The sequence below is a fragment of the Venturia canescens genome, chromosome 3 (assembly GCF_019457755.1).
Source record: "Venturia canescens isolate UGA chromosome 3, ASM1945775v1, whole genome shotgun sequence".
Classification (NCBI taxonomy): Eukaryota; Metazoa; Arthropoda; class Insecta; order Hymenoptera; family Ichneumonidae; genus Venturia; species Venturia canescens.
The window spans coordinates 6,258,472-6,274,671 of NC_057423.1; the positions used below are offsets into that span (position 1 = coordinate 6,258,472).

The 16,200-nt window shown below is 48.8% G+C and overlaps 1 protein-coding gene across 7 annotated transcripts in view; it reads right to left on the minus strand.

Moving 5' to 3' along the window:
- Positions 1 to 16,200, minus strand: part of Camta (Calmodulin-binding transcription activator) — a 79,306-nt gene that overhangs the window by 17,768 nt on the left and 45,338 nt on the right. For all 7 annotated transcript variants that reach the window (XM_043414695.1, XM_043414694.1, XM_043414692.1 and 4 more), the window contains 5 exons: positions 2,409 to 2,597; positions 1,883 to 2,284; positions 996 to 1,742; positions 539 to 874; positions 98 to 345 (listed from right to left, as the gene is read on the minus strand). In XM_043414695.1, the coding sequence (XP_043270630.1) occupies positions 98 to 345; positions 539 to 874; positions 996 to 1,742; positions 1,883 to 2,284; positions 2,409 to 2,597 (1,922 nt within the window). The remainder of the gene's footprint in view (positions 1 to 97; positions 346 to 538; positions 875 to 995; positions 1,743 to 1,882; positions 2,285 to 2,408; positions 2,598 to 16,200) is intronic.

The following is a 16,200-nucleotide window of genomic DNA, read 5'->3' on the forward strand; positions in this document are numbered from 1 at the left end:
GTATTCTGATTTCATATCTCGAGTTGCAAGTTGATCGGTCACGTCGAAACACCCTCGATTTTCGCCCGATGAATTTTCAAGGATTTTTCCGACTCACCGATAGAGAATTCTGGCCGTGTCGGCATGGCCTGCGGCGCACGCCCAGGCCAGAGGCGTGAGTCCGGCCGCGTCTTGCCTCAACGCATCAACTTCGGCGTCGAGAACGCTGCTTGGATTTTCCGCCCTCCAGTGAAGGAGCGCGCACGCTAACCTCGAGTAACCAAGACCGGCTGCTAGATGCAGGAGCGTCGGACCTCCGGATTGAAGGGGCTCCGCACCTGGACGCCACGGACGAACTACCGCATCCTGCAAAAGGTCGACAATTTGTCTCTGAAATGCTGGGATTCGATGAAAATCTTAATAAAGCCTTGCCATTTTCGAGAAATTCGGATGGCAAGCGATCCTGAGAAACTGCACGGTCATCGAGAAAGTTGGACTCAAGAAAAATCAGTTCAACAAAAATAATGAGAGTTTCTCTCATTTAATCGTTCACATTTACCTGGCAATAAGCCACGAGACGTTCCTCGAGATGCGCTGCAGGCGAGGGAGGTCCGGGTCCCTGAAGACGGGCCTCGACGTCGGCGAGGCGATCGAGCAGCGCCCTCTCGGAGCTGGGTTCGGTAGCCGGTGCTCGACGATATTCGAAAGTAACGCTGTCAGACACGACGAAACCATCGCAGGCTACTTGGAGGGAAGCGATGCCAGGGGCGTGAGCGGGACAGCGACAGCGCAGCACGCCGGGCTGGACGAGGCAGGCCTCGACGGACTCGGCATCGAAAAGCACGGAATAGGATTGGGAGCCACTGCCGCCGGTCCAGGGACCAGCAACGAGGACCTGCGTTACAAATTCATGAATTAGTCGAACACACGCGTTGGGAGCCTGATGAATAATGGATTGGCCAATTGATGAGGATTCGGTGCAGCGGTTACGCTCGCTATTGGAAAGAAGATTTTACCTTGACGCCACCTTCGGTGTAGCTCCACTCAGGGCTGTACTCGGCGATGTGGACAGTTGCACCGGGATGGCACCCAGCGTCGTTGTGCCCCGGTCTGTCGTCGGGTTTCGTGTGTACCGTATCGAAGTCGTGTAACTCTGGTAAATCACCAAAAACATCGAAGGCGTCAAGATTAACGAGAACGTCATCGGACGAGTCGATGAAATCCAAGGGATTGATAATATGATTGTCGGCTGGTGAGGGTGACGGGGATGGCGGGACCATGTTGGCCGAGAGTGTTCTTTGAATGTCCTCCTGGCTGAGGTCCAGAGTTTCGGCAAAATCGGCTACGACGGTACCGTTACCCGTTGAATTTACGATCGTCTGAACGCCGGATCTCTCGACAACGCCGTCCTGGGTATCGATGTCCTGGTGAGTCTGTTGTTCACGATCGACGCTAGTCTGTTGAACGATCTGTTGCTGCTCGTTGACCTGCTGCATCTCCACTTGTTGACCCTGTGACTGTTGTTGCTGCTGCTGTTGTTGCTGTTGCTGTTGCTGCTGCTGCTGCTGTTGCTGCTGCTGTTGCTGGTGATGATATGGCTGACTGTTGAGTATTAATAAACCACCTCCGCCCTGTATTTGCTGGAGACTTAAAACTAGAGGGGCCGGTTGCTGACTCTGGCTTGAGTGGGAATGTCTCGAATATACGCGTGGTGCGGTGGCTGCCGTCGACGAGGGCTGCTGACCCCCGGTCGTCGAAGTCACCTGCAACCCCAAAAATAGTTGGGGCAGGCAAAACCCATTTTAATGCTTCGTCAGATCTTTTTATCGACGTTTATTCCGAACTGACTTGACTCATCGTTCATCTCGGCTCAATCGCGTGTACAATTTGTTTACATTCATACCTGATTGTCGGGCGTGAGTCTACGCGGCGCCAGCTGGGGGCCAGCCGTTGTCGTCGTCGTCGAAGAAGCCCTCTGACGATCCAACAACTGCGATACTATCATATCGACGGGATGATTAGAGTGTTGATTGAGATGAGGGTTGTTCGGATCGTCATCGCCGCCGAGGAACATTGGCCTTAGTTGGGAAGCGAGCTCGTCCCTCGTCCATTCTTTCTTGTCGGGCGGTAACGCGAGACACGGCGGCAATGCCGCCAATTTCGCATCACCGTCCGGATAAGGAACATTTAAGTAATGGACGAGTACGACATCGGGGTTCTGAAGTAACCAGTAGCAACGACGATGAAACGTGGGAAGGATCGCCGAGTGTACGTAGCAGCCGTAGATACACTCGACACCTTGAACCTGTTGAAGAAACGAACGATTCCCTTGTCAGCCATGCAAAGTCCCAGGCTTGCGGAGCGACAACTGAGAAGGAAAAATAAAAACACTGAATGTCTCAGATTTGATTTTATGAAGGTAGAAGAACCTTGAGCTTCATGTGATCCTCCCGAGTTGTTTTGCCATCTTTTCGTTTCTTCCAGCAGTACCCGTCGCGCCGGTAGCGAACCTTTTTCCTCGAGTAGAGAAGCATCGAGCCGCTCCGAGGCCTGACCTTCACCTCGCGGCTCTGCCATTCTCCGTGTCTCTGGAAGCTTATTAGGATCGCAGCTATTTCCTGAGGACACGTCAAGACAACGAACGAATAAGCTGCAATACGTTTCCACGCGGTGTTTTCATTATTTTTCTTATCCAATTACGAAGGAGGGTTGAGAGGTGAAAAACAGGTGTTTTTAAATCCAGCTGCTCACTTTGGAGCAGCGCACAAACGTGCAAAGAAAATGCTCGAGACAAGTGTTCCCGGACGTCAGCGAAAATAGAATTCCTCAGTTGTTTTTTCTCTTCAATTTATACACTCTATAAATAGACAAGGAATTGCGAAGGAGAAGTTCGCGTGCGAGGTATTTCGCGCGTGAGTATATATGTGTGAAAGAGTCCATACATGTGGCATTATTCGGGAAGGAAGTTAAGGAGATGGAAGATACGGTCGAAGGTGGAAGTTGGGAGAATGAGAGAGGGCGAGGGGCGAGAGGGAAAGAGAGCGAAAGATCGAGGGAAAGCGTGAGTGAGCGAGAGTCACGCTTCCTCGGTATTGATTCAGGGAGGGCAAGGTGCCTTATTTCATTCACGCCTCGGCCTCCGGGTACATCGGTTAAAGGAGAGGAGTCTTCGGGAGACGGAAAGAGCAAGTCGTAAGCTCCTCCGAGTTAAGCACAAAACGACATATACACGTCTATATATTTTTATATACGGAATGAATGTGTAGCCAAGATCCAGACACGACGCTGACATCTGCCTTTTCTCCGTCTACCGGTTTTGCACGTCTCAGCAAAAGCACCGGGCGACGCTGAAATAATCCTCCCCCACCTGCTTACCGAATTCTTCGTGCGCTGGGAAAAAGACGGAGCTTTGAAGGAGCATGGAAAAGGGAGAGGGACGCAGAGAGGCGTTAGGGAATTCGGGGAGGAGAGAATCACCTCCGCGAGAGCTTCATCTTATCACGACTCATGTATACATAGCGTGCTGCTATATGTTCGAGAGGTGAGCGAAGCCAAGTGCAAAATATTCTCATACTTTTCACGCCTCCTGTCCTAATACCCACGAAAAGATGATTCCCCGGGCAATCGTTTATCTCCCTCCCTCTCTCTCTCTCTCTCGCTCTCTCCGCTGCACCGACGAAAGGGATTTACTCCGAGACGAAGTAAAACGGATTTTCATGAAGTGTCTCCCACGAGAGGAACACGGCGCGCGGTTGAGGGCCGAGAGTCTCTCGACGAGTATTCATCATATCTCGGAGCAAGGCGAGAAGGCAGATTCCTGTTTTTTCTTTCCGCATTTTTTTTCACCTCAAGGTGTGTGCTCATGAAAAGTTCCTGGACAATTTCGCTCCACCTGCGCATCCTCGGGGTGCGACGTCAACCGCGGAGTCACGCGAAATACATTTCGAAAAGTAGACAGCAAGAAAATCTGGCTGCGATGCTGCTCCACCGCGGAAATCTCTTAGCCCAAGTGGCCAGGTGATAAATAGCGTAGCAAGACTGAAAGGATAAATCCGCTCTGCGAATATATGTATAAAGGTGCCCTGGCAAAGAGGATCGCTGAAGAGGACTTACACGTAAGAGGGAGTTGACTCCTCCGGTAAAGCTGCGGTCTCGCGCGCCTCTTTATACCTTCTTTCGGAACATCGGAATCCTCTCACCTCGATATTCTCACACTATCGTAAATTTCCGATGCAAATCGAAGGGCGCGTCTCACCGAATGCATGCTCAATTCCCTTTCGCAAGGCTCAGCGATTTTCGGAGCTCATTTTTCTCTCTCTCTCTCTCTCTCTCTCTCTCTCTCGTCTTTTATCCTTCATCCCCTTCCGACGTGCAACGTACACTCGATATATCTTTATTCAGTATTTTTAGGAAGCTCCGAACAGGGATTGATTTGTGGAAGGGCGATAGCCATCGACGCGCTAAGGCATTGAGCGAATAAAAAGTGAATCGGGCCGATCGGCACCGTGAAAGAAACGATCAGGCGAGCATTGGAGAATGAAAGAAAAGAATAGGGGCGATGAATCCGACAAGAAAAACCTTCAGGGATTGATGCTCGAGTCGTTGACGCGCGGCTGGAGAGATCCGGAGCCCGGTCGAGCATGGGGGAGCCTGAATCTCTCTCTGTCTCTCGTCGTTGGCACCGGCGAGAGTTTTGTGCGAACCGCGCGCGTTAAGATTACATTCGAAGCTGAGTGGCAAAAAGAGGAGAGATTGGATGAGATGAAAATGTTTCGAGTTCAAATCAATCAGAAATATCTCCGAGCGCGTTAAATCAGTCTCGATTGCTGATACATCGAGAAAAATGTCGAAAACCGCACACGTCGAGTTTACGTGAGGAAGAAAGAGAAGGAGCGAGGCAGCGGGGGGGTCGGAGGCGTCGTAAAGAGTCCGGTCTCGAAACGAGCAGTTGGAAAAAGTGTTCAGCGGTGCCTCAGGGGGGCGCCGGTCGAGAGACCAAGTCTCGAGAGTGAAAAGAGAGGGTCGTCGGTAAATCGCCGGATGACCTGGCCGAGCTTTTGCACGTTTCGCTTAGTTTCTCTTCCTTCGTTACTCTCCCTTACATTTTCTTTGTCTATCCAGCGATAGGTTGCCAGGCGAACGGAAAAACGTGATCCGAGTATAAATATATTCGGGGTTGCTCGGCGTGCACCTTTCTTTGGCTCCGGCTCCTTTGACAGAAATAAAAACAGCGGGAGGAGCGAGAGCAGAGAAAGGGCGAGGCTGCAACGTGGAGGAAAAGGTAGCTGAGAAAAGTGGACCAGGCGGGGGAGGAGAAGGAACCGGATGAGCGAGGGCGCAGGAGACGGGGAGACTGGCCAAGGAGGACAAGCCGAACGGACCTTGGGGGAAACGAGGGTGTGAGACTTTGAGAAGAAGAGACGGGTGGAGCTTTCGCAAGCATTAGGCGCGCGGCAAGGGGGGGTGAACATTGGAGGCCCGGTGAGGAAGCACCGGGCAAGTCCCTCTCGGTATATGTATACGAGCGTAGCCTGGTACAGGCTGAGAGATAGATGGAACCTGCCTGCCTGGCATGTTCCAGTGATTTACAACTGGTTAATTGATCATTTGCATTCTGGCCCGGCTTTCTGCGCGTGCACCTCCTATACACGACACTCTCCATACGTATAACCATAAATACACGTGTAGATTGAGCGCGAGCGCTATGAGAAAGGGCGCATGAGCGATCGTAACGGTATTACAGCCCGTTTTTTCGAGCCCTTGTGTTGGATAACGATTCGTCTATATCTATACACGTATGAGTAAACGTATAATAAAAAGCAGTGCAGCACGAGCTGCACGGGCTATTCAGCGTGGGCTCTTTGCCGTAGGGGAAATCGTGCCGCGCCACAAGCCGGACGATACTCTTCTCTACGTTCGGCCAAACCTCGTCGCTGAGTTCGTGCAGCTCGCTTTAAAGGGGATGAGGCTTCGCGGAACGAAAAAAAAAACGGGAGGAAAAAAAGTGAAGAAAAAAAATAGGAAAAATATATGGCGAGGGAGAAAAGTGAACGCTCGGCTCTAGCCTCTTGCAATTCCTATATACTTTGCCCGCCTATAGTTCTTGGATGTAGGAAAAAGTAAAGCACGAGACGGGTTCTTCATGCACCGAGGGGAAGTTGTTTTATTCCCGACTCTCCGCTCCAAGAGCTTGCGTTAGCCCTCTCTCGCGAGCTCTCCTTTCTCTTTCCCTCCGTTTTCTTTCATTCTTTCTTTTTCTCCTGCTCTCGCGCACACTCTTTCCCTGCAAGCTCTTCTTATATTCGACGGCAATCGCGAAATGGGTCAGGATATACGGAGAATAGAAGCACCAGCAATGGCATGCACGTGCTCGCCCCTCTCGAGCACACTGGAGTAGGTAGACACACATGTAAAGTGCGCGTCGTCTATACAGCCACGTGTATATAATTATACATCTCAAGCAGCTCGTATATATCGTTGATCTCGTCCCGAGTAAATCCGAGATCGAGTCATTAGCCATTTATTCATCGGACGAGAGACTTTCCGCCGATAATCCCTGCTGAAAATTCGTCATTGCTCCAAAGCATCGGGTCGCAGCCGAGGATCAGCGATGCCAAATGTCGACTGAACAATCGGCAGGGCAGAAACATTTACTTGCTTGATCAAAACGGAGCAACGGAGCATGTTATTTTATCGAGGGAATGCGCTATTTAAATGAGATGACGTTGGAAGCACTTGCTAAATGAATAAATTATGAGTGCGATTCTTCCTGAAATTCATCAACATACGCAGGGTTGCAGAGTCATTGTGAGTAGAAAAAAAACAATTTTCTTCGTCTCGATCCCAAAACACGACATTTGGCGGGGAGCTCGACCAAATTTTCTATAATCAAAGTATATGCAAACGGCTCCGGGAGCCTCTTCATCCAAGGGCGAAGTTAGCACTGCTGATTCGTCCGTGAACGTCTGCCCCGAGATTCCTGCTGGTGTTTCGAGGTCGGACAAACCGAGGAGCGAGAGCGCCGGGAGAAGGACATAAATGTCCCAGAGTCTGGGAAAGGGGGGGGGGGGGGGGGTAGAAAAGGATAAAAAGTGACGAGAATCGGAGGGCTCGAAGAAAACGTGGATAAGAATTCTTCACGGTGCGGGCGGGTGGAAGAAAACTAATTTCGACTGTCATTACCTCGAGTGTCTGACTCGACGGCTGAGCCGCACCGACGCGTTCTCCAGTAATTTAAGGAGGAGACGCTGATCTTTATGTCCGGTGCGCTCCAACTCTTTTCGACTCGTTCGTGAATTCCGACAGTTTTCACCCTCTTATAATTCCCCTTACGTGTGTGTGTGTGTGTGCAGCGCGCGTATTTCGAGAGGTACACGGAGAAGTATATCGCACGCGCGCGAGCTTAGCCGTGAGGGAAAACGAAGAGATTTCCCACACGTAGAGTGGCCGACTCGTTAAGCGTGGAGACGTGCCAACAGTGCCATAGATTTCGGCAGGGATCTTGCGAGAAACCCTCCGCCTTTTTTTCTTCCACCCTCCTCGTATATCTCCCCAGAACGAATACACGAGCACATACCTGATACCCAGTCCCGGGACGCTTCTCCCCTCGTTTTCTACGATTCGATGCGGATTGTGTGTCCGCGAGCAGTTTACCAGCAGCTCTAAGTACACTCGCCGTTGGAGAAGGACGCGTCGAGTGTGTTTTAACGCGGACTCGCGTCCTTCTGGCCATCGCCGAGAACCGAATACGTTGATGTCTCGTGCATGTATGCACGTGCGCGTGTAAGTATATTGCGGAGACCTGCTCTCTCGAAACGGAAGTGATGCATTCACGTTGATTTACACGAGAGTTCTCGCGGAGCGAGAAGCTCGGTAAATCGACGCTTCTTCCGTGGCCGAGCGCGCGCGTGCCTCGCGTACAACAAAAAGCCTCCATAATTTGTCTCGATTTTCTCTTTCATTTTATTCATTATTATTTCTATCAAGGCTCGCTTCTTGTGTGTGATCGCGGAAAAATATGTGCTCCGTCGTAACGTAGAAAAAAACGAAACGTTCTTCCGAAGAATGTCGGAACTTGGAGATTTCCGGACTGTACGCGGATGTCGTTGAAAGAGAGAAATGAGAGACTGTTTAATATTCTGTTGCATGAGGAAAAAATGGCTCGGGGTATGGAGAATATGAAATGGGACTTGGGCAATATCTCGTGTTCGGATTTAATTTTTGTAATTGTTGCTGAGTCTCGTTTAATAAACGCAGAGGGCGAAGTATCGATCGTCTGCTCTAGTTAGAATTTTCAAAAAATCCATTTTCTTTATTGCATTTTTCGAATGTGCGGTACCGCGCGTACCGCGCCTTTGTTTAAACGCGTTTTTCTCAAAATTACGTTTTTCGACAGCTCGTTGATAAAATCTCCGAAACTTTTGAACCGATCCTTACCACAATTTTACCACACGTTCTTCGTGACTATGGCTATAGCGCATTTCATACGAATTTTGAAATTTTGAGCGGAACTAATTTTTTTTTTTTTGAAAAAACGATTATTAAAAACGTGCGTTTTCGTAGTTTTTGGAAAAATGGTCGCCACTTTGTCATTTTTTAAAAAATCGAAAATTGTATGATACGCGCTCTATAGCCTATTGAATCTAAAACCATTTTTATTTTTTATCTCGGATCCACCATTCCAGAGATTTTATCATCTTATTTTTTGTTATGTCTTCTCTCCCATTCTTCTGTACAAAAACTAAGTAAAATAAAAACAAAAAATAAAAATTTTGTCTATTTTAAGAGTGTATTTTTTAGGTTCAACACTTTTCATATCCATATTTACAAACTATACCGATCAAAAAAATTCGTGTAAATAGTATTTTTTTGGCTCGTCTAATTGGGGTAGACTCCTTAAAATTCACGAGTTTTCAGCGGGGGCTGCACGCCCATCGCTTCCCTGGAATAGGCCTGATGGAAGGAACAATCGTCGTAATGACTGGAGTAAATTTCGTGAATTTGTTTCGTTATTATACTCGTATATTTGGCTGGTTGAGGAATTAGCATTCGTAGCGTTCGTTCGGCCGGCATGGGCACGAGAGGAAGAACTTGCGCTGGTCATTCCGCACAGCACGTAACGGGGGGTACCGCACGGAAGAAAATTGTTTCGAAAGCTCGAAAAGCGAAGTTGAAAAGCCGACGTAGCATGATATTCAACATGGGGAGAGTACACGAATGAAATAATTTATAAGTTTTGAGCAAAGTGTACTGCGGGATTAGGGTCAAGCGACTATAAATCCACAAAAATAATGCACTCGCCTCGGGCGTAAGTCTCGTATGGGCAATAAGTGTTTCGGTCAGCAGCGAACGTTAAGCGAAAGTTTGTTCCCTCTTTGCTCCGCTCGGGGTTGGCCCGTCCAAATAATAATGTGGATAAAGGTAACGAGGTGCGCATAATCTCGGCGTAGGAGCGTTACAAGCTGATGGCAGTTAATATATTTGGAAGAGGATAAGCCGAAGCAGGAGGAAGCCACGAGGATGAAAAGGGGCCGAGAAAAAGCAGGAGATGAAAAACACACAGCGGCTCTCGGTGCGGTAACGTAATAATTTCTCGAGCGAGAAATAAGCTCGGGTCGCGACACCACCTCGTACGTTTTTCCGCACACTAATATCGGGGATTTCGTCGCGTATACTCTTGACCACGTAAAGCTCTGTATCGATTTTTTTTCTCAACGGTAAACCGCGCGAGGCGTCGAGTTAATTTCCCCAGGGCACACCTGATCTACGAATGTAGGTTTATAGTTTCTCTGCCGCGAGCTGATCGATTCGGCGAGCAGAACATTTTTATTTTTCGTTCTCGCTTTGCGTACGAGGTCAATGAGGGTCAATAGAATTCTAGCTCTTTTCGTGCCGAAATATGCTCTCGCGGAGTGTGACGAGGCACGAGCTCGAATCACACCGGACGCATATTTTCTCTTTAATTTTTATCACACAACTATGTGGCTTCTTTTATCAACTTTCCAATCATTTCGTCAACTGCGTCATCGAGCCATTAATTTTTCAGGTTTTTCCGAACAATTAATTCAACGCTCGACAATCCGTGGGGAAACCAGAAATCAATTGGTTCTTGGCGTATCGAGAGAGAAAGCAGGGAGAGAAAAATATTCGTGCAGTGCAAAAACTCGAGTGAGCATGCATTTCCGTCTCGTATCCAACCACAAGAATGTAACTGTCAGTCATGATATTTTTCCATTTACGTATTTCCCTCTTTCATTATTTCTTTTTATTTCGCCAGACAAAGGGCCCACGAGCTTCTGCCTGACGAGTGCCGAAGAACCGAATTCACATGCGTCTGCGTGTGTTCGTACACCGCGTGCGGATATTATTCGGGAGGCTGCGGTGTGTCGGTAAAATACGCTTCAGTGAGCCGAAATTTCGGTAGATGCCAGAAGAGCACAGAGAAAGAGGACGTCGAAAGTGACGTGCGGGGGCGCAGAGAAGCGAGCACCGAAAAAGTACAACGAGAATACGGAGGTCCGAGCGGCGCTCGGAGCAATCCAGAAATTGAGTTTTCGTCGTTCGCGTTCGGGGATCGCGATGAATACGGGCCAGGGGGCGGGGAGGGCCGAGTGAATGAAACCGGAAGCCTGGACGAGAAAGAACGAGAGGAAGCGCGAGGAGCACTCGTGATTGTTATATGGTTTTTGTGATACTCGTGCGCTGGACACTCGTTATAGTTACAGTAACCGTAAATACCGAGCTAAAAGAAAAGGGCGGACGAATAGAAGAGAAAACGATAAAAAGGGAGGGAAAGCGACGGAAAGCAATTTTCCGATCGGCGATATGAAAACTTTTCCACCACTCGAGACTGGCTCAAAGCGCGTCTCTTCGTTTTCCGATAACCGAAGAAAATTAGTCGCAGTTTTATATCGAAGGGGCAAATTTCCGTGATTTATAACAGGCGTAGGCGCGCAGGAGACGACGGAATAATTCCAACTCGATGAATGCCAACGAACCGTACACAAACACATATGCTTGTAGACAAATATATATACGCACAGCGAGGCGGCTCGCCGTTGCCTAGTTTCCCTTTTACCAGGCCCGCGTCTATCAGTCGTCGATATCAATATTTCATTGACATCGCGGAAGAGAGCTTTGCAGACTGTGAAAGAACGACCGTGAAAGAGAAAGAAAGGAGGGAGGGAGAGCGAGCGAGAGAGGAACTGGCGAGAGCGTGCGTGTAGCTATGGCCTCCAGTCGCAAACGACATCATGCTGGCATTCGAGAGAAGAGAGATAGTGAAAAGGGAGTCTCGTCGCATAAAGCGAACGGAAAACCGATAAATCCACCCGCGCCTCCGGCCTTCCGGGCATCGCTTTCTCTCTCGATAAGAAGCCGAGCTCTCCCACTATACTTCTGTAGACTCTGCACACCGAAGACTCGCTAATTAACGAGCTTGAGAGCTCCGTATAACAACGCCCAAGCACGAGGAAATCGTAACTGTTTAACTGTCGCTCTTCGACTACAATTTCCTTCGTCTCGAGGCTTTCTTTGCCTCCCGGGCGTACCTATATCTCTGTGTACTGCGAGAGATCTACGAGTCGAGCGAGGAGCTTCCTTCGTTACATTTAACCACCAACGTGCAGACAACAAACCCCTTCCAGCCGATAAAAAAGGACAGCGCTATTCCAGCGAGTATTGCGAGTCGCGTATCGACCTCGCGCACTCATTACCGACGATGTTCAATACGAAAAACTCCCGGAAGCGCGAGACGATTCGTGTCCCACCATATTCCGTACGAGGAAACGTCAAGGAAATTATCTTCTCATAAAAAAATAATGAGCTACGTAATTGGAGCTTCCAGAAAGACTCTTTCGAGATGGATCTTCCTTGGAATCCCTCTGACCCAGCAATAACGAGCTCTTAGAACTCGAAGCTTCCCACGATGAGCAGAAAATAATATTCAAGAATTTCACTCTTTAACGAACGTCAATACTGCGCGTTGAGACTCGGAATTATTAGAGTTCTCTCTCCGAGACTTATACCCATCGATTAAGTGACCGATTGCGGTTGGAGAACCGCTCGTTGCGCGTCCCACCGCGATTAAGCCACCCCCTTCAGTCGCGATTTATAACGATATCCTGTATCTCTCAATGTATATACGTCGTAGCGAGGTGGGCAATTGGAGGCGCGCGCGCGCGCCCGCGAAAAAAAAACCGGGGCAAAAAGATTGAGCCCCGGGAACGGGTAATTGCTCTCTTTACCGTTTACTACTCCCCCGCGCTCGCTTTACAACACTCTCCACTCTGTTTCCCTCCACCTTTTTCCTCGTTTTCTCTGTAACTCCGTGTGTGCGTGTGCCTATGTGTTGTGCCAATACAAACGATTCTTCAGCGGAGAGGAATTTTTAAACGCCGATTCAGTTGACCTATTTCGAGGCAACCCTTCGCGAAACGTCGAGGGCTAAAAGGAGCGAAAAATACGCCCTCGAAATCTGTACTTTTCGAGTGGCTCTTGCTCGATCCGACTGTTTAACGCGCAACTAAAAACTCGACGCCATTCCACTTATTCGTCGAAGTTAAGCTTGGGCGAGAGTCTGAGGAACGGAGCGCGGCCGTTCTCCGAACCTGCGACGAGCGCGCTTTTGGGAGATTTCCCGAATAAAATGCAAGCGCAACGTCACATTCCCGGCGAAATAAACAAATGAAAATTGCGATACGTCTCGATGTGCTCCGATGGGCATCGGTAATTACGTTATTTGGACGATCGCCAAAGGGAATTTAATTCGAAGGACGTGCGTCATGAAAAAATGTTTTTTTTTTTTTTTTTTTTTTTTTTTCATCAAAAAATCAAATGAATGAGATTTCGTAGCAATTAGCAAATAGAGATAATAAAAATGTAAGAGCTGACGAAAAAGAGACAGCGAAATAAGTGTGTCACGATGGAATTTTCCAGGAGTGACGTCGGAGTAGATAATTCGCGCGGGACAATTGGCCGTTTCTGTCTCTCGTTGTCCCGACGCTAAAGCTCGTTATCTATCGCGATAGACGAATCCATTTGTGTAACCTGGCGAGTAACGCTCCAGTTTTGAATTTAAGCCGTACCAAGGCGACGCCAGGGTGGTACTCCGACGAAGGGGCAGGGGAGGGTTGAAGGGAAATAATGAGGGTGCAAAGTTTGAGTTGGCTATAATCGTGTTTAGTATAGCTCGAAAGTTCCAGGCACGCAAGATCGACGACCACGAGGACGACGTGTAAGAGAGTTTGCCACGCGGTGCCGTTGAATGTTCATCGAAGTTGGCAGGAGCGCTTGGGGAAGGGGCTGGAATTGAGGAAGAGGTAGGTAGAGGTGATACGTACTTTCGTGGATTCTGATCGAGCACGAAGTTTTGGGTCGTAGCAAGCGAGTGAAATTGATTGAATAAAGGCGCGTTCTTGCTTATTATTTGTAACGAGCCGTGCGAATTCCATTCCCGTGGGCATTTAAGGGGTGGCAAAATAATTGGAATCAACGAGGCGAAGGTGTTTGAGCGAGTGGGAAGAAACGGATTCGTTCCAATCGACGGACCTGTCGATACGAATCGAGAAGAGCCTCTGAAAAGGAACGACAATAATTCGCCAAAATTTAGTAGCTAGCCCAAGAATATGCAGGCACGAAATCAGCTATCGTTGACCAACAAAGTTTGTCCATCGAGAAAACAAGGTTAGTTCGAACGCAAGCGAGAGTCAAATCCATTCACGCGAGGAAGGCCCCGTCTGCAGAGGAAAAAGGACCGAGGCCCGAGGGTGCGACGAGAGCAGGGAGGAAGAGGAGCTTGACTCTGCCCGTACTTTGGTGGGGGTGTGTAAATTGTAGCAGTACGAGTGTGACGATTCGACTCATCCAACGATTAAGGCCTGCACCCAGAAAGAGAAAGAGAGAGAGAGAGCAGAGGCGATACGATAAAACAGATTTCTCCGTTACCTCGATTAGCAGGGGGATCCTTTGCCACGTTCTTGCTCGCTCCGAGAGACCCTCTCGTGAATTCATCCAAGCCTCACATTCGTTTACGATTCTGAGAGGGGAGGAAGGCCTCGTTATCAGGTCGGCTTAACTCGCGACCCGCGCGACTCGACTTTCTCTCTCTCTCTCTCACATAAAAAAACACACACACTCACTCACACCTTTCTCTCTTTCTCTCGTGGCTTCGCACAGCTCGACTCGTCTCGGCGCGCCGGCTGAGCTCTCAGTGTGCAGCTCCGGCTATTGATCGGAGGCCGACCGGGGTCAGAGTATAGCAGTGGACTACATACACACCCTCGACGTGCATGCACACACGTACGAGCAACATATTCGTCCAAACACACACGGATAGCACTTTCGTGTTGCAATTGCACGGTGCTTTCAGCTGCACATACGCGGATGAATGTGTGCACGTGAGTTTCATGTACACGTGGATTTGAGTGCGGTTACGAATCCACGCGCACAGGCGTACACGAATTCAACAACACCATTAGACACGGAGGCATACGTTTTCACGAATGTGGAGTGTGTAACGCGTTAAGTAGAAACGTGGGGGGATGCCTTCGGTAACCACGAGCAAACATGGCACACACGCGGCATTGAACCACCAGAAAGTAGCAGCAGCCGAGGTACACCTACGCCGCTGTGATCCTATCTCTCCAGCTCTCGAGCCTCCGACTCCCGATCTCCTACGCTTTTATATACTCTCCCGCGCAGCCATACACCTCCCTAAATGCACATAACAGAGCGCTCAGGTGTTTCGTACAAAGCGTACAAAGCGTAAAAAGCCTTTTTTGTGTCTCTTTCTATATCAGGGACTCACGGTTTTTCGACTCTACGTATTTCCACCTTGCACTTTTTCACGAGCACCCCCGATTAATGGGAAAACGAAATTGACTTGGATGGCTTTTTTCCAGCGATTTCTTTTCGGACTAATTAATGGAAAGAATTTTTGCACTGCGAGCGAATCGTCATTGCAGTGGCTATTTTCTCATCGAATTCTCGGAGGAGACTCGAGCGAGGGGCGTTTGAAAAAAAAATAATGAAAAAACCTTCCAAAAATAATGAATTCTCGAGAAAAGAGTTTTTGATAAAGAGCGAACGACGAATGACGACGATTTCTCAATTTGTCGAGCACAATTCGGACGAATTTGTGCATCCGAGGGATAAAGGTCGAAACATTTTTTTCGAGCTTTTATCCGAGAAATTTTTCTCGAGTTGGGTCAGTGCGTGGTCTGCATTCGTCGCACAATTCTAACGCTTTTCTTCCTGCTTTATCGCAGCTACGTACATAAGTTCGCACAGATATATTAACACTCGGCCAGCCTCGGGGCTCATGTGTATATACAGAAAAACCACTAATACTCGCGAACTTTCGGGCAAATGTATTCCGCGGTATCACAATAAAGAGCCGCCGGTGTACACGGTGGAAGGGGGCAGAGTTTGTATCCGCGTGCAACAGCAGGCACGTTAACAGTCGCACATTGGCTGTTGCTGTCTGCGTGTGTTTGTGTGTCAGATAGCCCGGGAAAACGAAATTGCTACCGCCACGCGAATTCCGATAATGCCTTCCGCGCTTTTCACCTCGAGCTTGTTCTATATAGACGACGTAACATACAGCACACCCCACGTAATACCGAATGTGTTGACTTTCCGTGGAGGAGAGCGAATTGTGGAAAAAACGAGAATGCGGCTTATGTGCATGGTGTGTATATTGCGGAAGAAAGCAATCGCGAGTCTTGCGAGAGGAGAAATCATTTTTTTCAGGAAAAGAGAAAACAGGCGGCTTTTCGGAAGTGCGTCTTCGCGACGGAAAAAATTCTCTCGTTTACGAGCTGTGAGCGATGCGTTTATCCGCTCGTGTGCACGTACAATTTCATTCAATGTAGAATCGACTTTATCGATCGCAGCAGCTTTTAGTCTGTGAATCGTTCTTTTGTGAGTTTGGAAATTCTATGGCGAGTGTTAAGGGAATCGAGGAAATTGGCGAATGGACGAAGGCTCGGGGGTCGTTTACGTTTTGTGATAAGCTTCCCTTAAAAGTGATGCTTGCGAAGGTGTTTTTCGAGTTTTGGCAAATGCCGTTCCGCAGAAGGGCAAGAAACCTCAAGTTTTTCGGTGGGGAAAATCGTTTTCTTTCCTCAATGAAATAAACCGTGTAAAACTGTGTGTCTCGGATCGGTGTACGTCCCCCGTGAGACTCGTCGAGAAGCGTCGAGTTTTGAGCTTTTCCTCGAA